This window comes from Trachymyrmex septentrionalis, unplaced genomic scaffold, assembly GCF_001594115.1.
Source record: "Trachymyrmex septentrionalis isolate Tsep2-gDNA-1 unplaced genomic scaffold, Tsep1.0 scaffold13, whole genome shotgun sequence".
Lineage (NCBI taxonomy): Eukaryota > Metazoa > Arthropoda > Insecta > Hymenoptera > Formicidae > Trachymyrmex > Trachymyrmex septentrionalis.
In genome coordinates, this window is record NW_017304438.1 from 957997 (window position 1) to 962281 (window position 4285).

General features: G+C 29.0%; 1 protein-coding gene across 1 annotated transcript; it reads left to right on the forward strand.

Annotated features, from left to right (window-relative positions):
* The first annotated feature begins 932 nt into the window (after window positions 1-932).
* LOC108756733 lies at window positions 933-2963 on the forward strand. The gene is made up of 3 exons (XM_018500755.1): window positions 933-1394; window positions 1481-1552; window positions 2767-2963. Exons 1-3 carry the CDS (start codon window positions 951-953, stop codon window positions 2809-2811), a joined length of 561 nt encoding a protein of 186 aa, XP_018356257.1. The 5' UTR covers window positions 933-950; the 3' UTR covers window positions 2812-2963.
* Window positions 2964-4285: the final 1322 nt, after the last annotated feature.

A 4285-nucleotide genomic window follows, 5' to 3' on the forward strand; every position in this document is an offset into this window, starting at 1 on the left:
TTATGTGTGTGTATGTGTGTGTGTATTGATCTTGTTAACGTAATTAATAATTCGATAATCCGACATTCTTCTATCTTGAAATCGACACACATACTTTCGGACTATCTCTGCAAACATTAGATATCGCTCAAGTCGTAAACGAAAATAATATTTTGCTTTGAAAGCAATAATATATTTCAAAACTTACGTTTTCGCTTTTTTTTTTTTGCGATCTTCTTCGAAAAAAAATAAAAATGAGCATATCTTTAAAGGACTTTTTTCTCAATTTTTCGATGCTTTACACGCGTGCGAAATTCATTCTATTTAAATTCGAAACATCAAACGACAGTAGCCCCGATATTTTATATATTGAAAAACCAACTGTCATTATGTACTCATAACGACTACATAACAAGTTACAGAATACAAGCCAGGCGATGTTTGTTTATGTGTAGGTACACAAGGGCCGTGTACTGATATACATCCCTGTCAAAAATATTAGACATGCATATTTTCTTCATTTATCTGAAATACTATTATTCGCATTGTTATCTATTAGCTAGCGGCATTATACATAAGTTTAAAAGATTCATGAAACATAGGATAATTCACATCAAATTCCAAAAATCAATTTTTAAGCTAAAATTTTTAATAATAGGTCGTCTAATATTTTTAATCATTGCTGTAGTACTGAAAACCTATACGTTACGTATGTTGGTATATTATAAATTTTCAGTGTATTGGCAACGGATTGGCAGCACATATTGGTAAATACGGCCAAAGTCATCGCGGTATCATTCGTAGTTTGTATACTGAAGCGTAAACGTGCGGAGCGTTACATGTCGTCTTCCTACGAAAGTTTAGTTGAATCAGAAGAACAGAGACATCGAAAATTATACCGAGATTAATAGTGATATAAAAGATATTTATGAAACATAATTGAGGATCACTTAAATTGGAAAATATTCATCATGGAAACTTATATCGAGAATAATAAAAATATAAAAATGTTGATGGATATCGAGGAAGAAGTAATGCAAAACCTCAAGAAAATTTTTGACGAATTAACTACGAGAACTTCAACGATTCACAAACAAATTAAATCGCTTTATACTCGTAATAACATACTAGAAAAGAAGATCGAAGCTCTCGAGTCAAGAAATGAAAATCATTCATCGCCAAATTATTTGCCGGAATCTACAATCGAGTCCTCCAACGAATCCTTCGACAGCAAAACGTCTCATTGTGAATGTACTCACGCGATATTGAACAAAAAAATACAATTGTTAAAACTACAGCTAAAGTCGAAAAACGAAATAATTGCGATGTTGGAGCTGCAAATATATATCACACATTTATTTGATGAGAAGTTTAAGAACTTGAACGATCGTATATTAATAGGGCACAACATAAAAGTAACTCGTTAATATTTTAAATGTTATGAATATTATTAGGACTGAAAATACAAACGTAATTTCATAAATACATATTGTTTTTACAGATTGGCAAGTTGGAAGAGGAAATTAAACGACTATTAAAGACCGCAGGGTATATAAGATTAGGAGTACAAGAGGTATGCAAGAGAGATATCAAATGTGTTCAGATAATATCGAATTGTGATTTTGACATTAGCGGGATAATCGATGTTAAAGACTGCTCCTACATTCAATGATATGTTATGAATCTATAGTTGCTTTTCATTTATACCGATTCTCAAATAATTCTCACTTGTGGCATCATAACTCAGTTGAATGCACATTCCTTTTGCATTCTGACAAGTGAGATTTAACTGAGTTTTTGTCTGTAATCTGCACAAGCTCGAGATCGTGTGCTTCAGTTTTGTAAATTCACTGTAGAAATAAGGTTATGAATCTGTGTTGTCATGTGATAACCTTTACCAAAGCAGGCAAATAATGACGTTCTTAATCTGAGTATAAAAAATACTCAGCTCACTCAGACTTCATGAAAAGCAACTTATATTCATTTTATTAATGTAGATATAGAATTTTTAAATGTGGACGCAGGCTCAGCTCGCGGTTCCGTATTCGATTCGAATCTGAACTCACTCTAAGAAGACAACAGGTTTATTCACGTCGTATGATCCAGCATATTTTAATGTGCTCCTACTCACTTCCACGACTGCGTTAGAGTGAGTAAATGCTATGGAGCATTTTAGAGTATGCTAGAGATTATGATGCGAAAAAACCTAGGACGTTTTATTGTATATTCATATTGATGCTGGAATTTAATTCAGAGCAGCCGAAATTTAACCTCAAATATAATAGACATGATTGTAGCAATGTAGGCTGCGTCAAATTAATGATAAATTAATTGCTCAAGTTCCACTTAAATGTTATTACATCATTATTATTAATTTATGAATGAGGAGCAGACATCCAAAATGTATTTTGTTCAAAATTTATAATTTTTAAGAACAGAAAAAGGAAGCGACAAAAAAATCACGCATCTTATAAAAATAATTTGCCAATCAGTAAGATGCCAAATTTTAAACAAAATTGCTAAACTATTTCTAATGTTAAACAAATGCATTCTGTTTGTCTCTGGTCGACAGAGTACACTTCGAATATTTAAATTTTTTCCAGCACGTAAATTGATGGTGAAAAAGAAACTTTCAGGACTTTCGTAGAATAACTTAAAATATAAATCTTTCAACATTGAACGCTATGCCACTTCTAATTCAAAAGATGAAATTTTGGATAAATTGCATTTTGAAAGTCTGCTGCTCACAAATTATGTCTTATGTAACATAATTTCACATGTTCACAGGAGGGCGAAATGATTGATGAGGAGAAAATGATAACCAGATTATGAGGAATGTTAATAATTAACAATGACAAAGGATGATAAACCCAAGGTGCAAGTAAAGGAGATTGAGAAGTTGTTGCTTTCCTAAGTTTATGATCTGCAAGAAATTAGAACATTTCGTCATGTTACCACTGATAAAATTATTACTGTATACATATTTGGGCAAAAATGTATTATATAGAATTATATAAAAATGTATATATATATAATTTTATATAATTGTATATAAAAATAAACATAATTTATATCTAATTATATATTTATGTATAATTATATATAATTCTACATAAAATTGTATGAAATCATATATCATATGTACATATACATATGTACATATAAAATATGTTTAAATGTCTAAATATGCATATATTTTTGTATTCCTACTTTTTAATGCGATCGCGACAGATATTGCGATTTTCACAAATGTAATTGATTTTTATAATAACGATTAACTTTTTGCAATTAATTGTACTAAGAAATAAAATTTGAATTTTTTTTATATTATGAACGTGAATAGTCATTTCCAATGTATTTTTGCTTATTGAACACGAATCCGTTACTTAAATTTGATTATTAGTTTGCAATTTTAAGGAAAATGGTGTCAAATATTCAAATCACGACGATTTTTAATATTAAGTTATCTGATCGAATATCAAATATATTTTTCAGATATCTGAAATAAATTTCTTAAAATTTTTAAGAAAAGAGAAAGCAAAAGCAAAAATAGCAATAATAATTGACCGACAGTGGAACAGGATTATTATTGCAATACATTTTCAACATTACTTAGTAATCAAAGTCTAATATTATTAAATTTTTCGCAATAAACAATAGCTTTTTAGCATTTTCTAGTAACAATGTGTGTGTGAATTTCGATTATCATTATAATCATCACACAGAATCATAAACCGTTCAAAATCAGTTAAAAACAATAAAATTCTGTATCAATGACGCAAACTTTTATTTTAAAATTTCGGACGACAGTTACTCCACTTGCGAAAGTGCTATCCAATGTATATATTTATAAAAATTGTCTTCATTATATCTCAGCAATTGTTGAGTTTTATGTCAAAAAAAGATTTGTCAAACGTAACCGATACACATCGTTTTAACAAAATTAGACATTAAACTCGTAACACAATTTAGATAAATTATTGCACAATTTTTTTGAAAGTTATATTTAAATTTATATTGCATTGTTTGTAAGAAGCATTACGATACTGTATGTACTATATAATTATACTATAACATTGATTATTTAAGGGTCGCTCGTAAATATCCATTTGGCCTATTATTTATAGTCAGTTCTTATATTTAAATTTTAAGTACAGTCTCAGAATGTAAATTAATTACATTGATAGTTGGTTTTTATTTCAAAACTGTTTCAAATAATTATGTCTTAAGAAGCTAATACGGCTCTGCAATCATATTCAATTCTTATATTTAAGGTCTTCTTAAATAAAATCTTCAGATATTATAA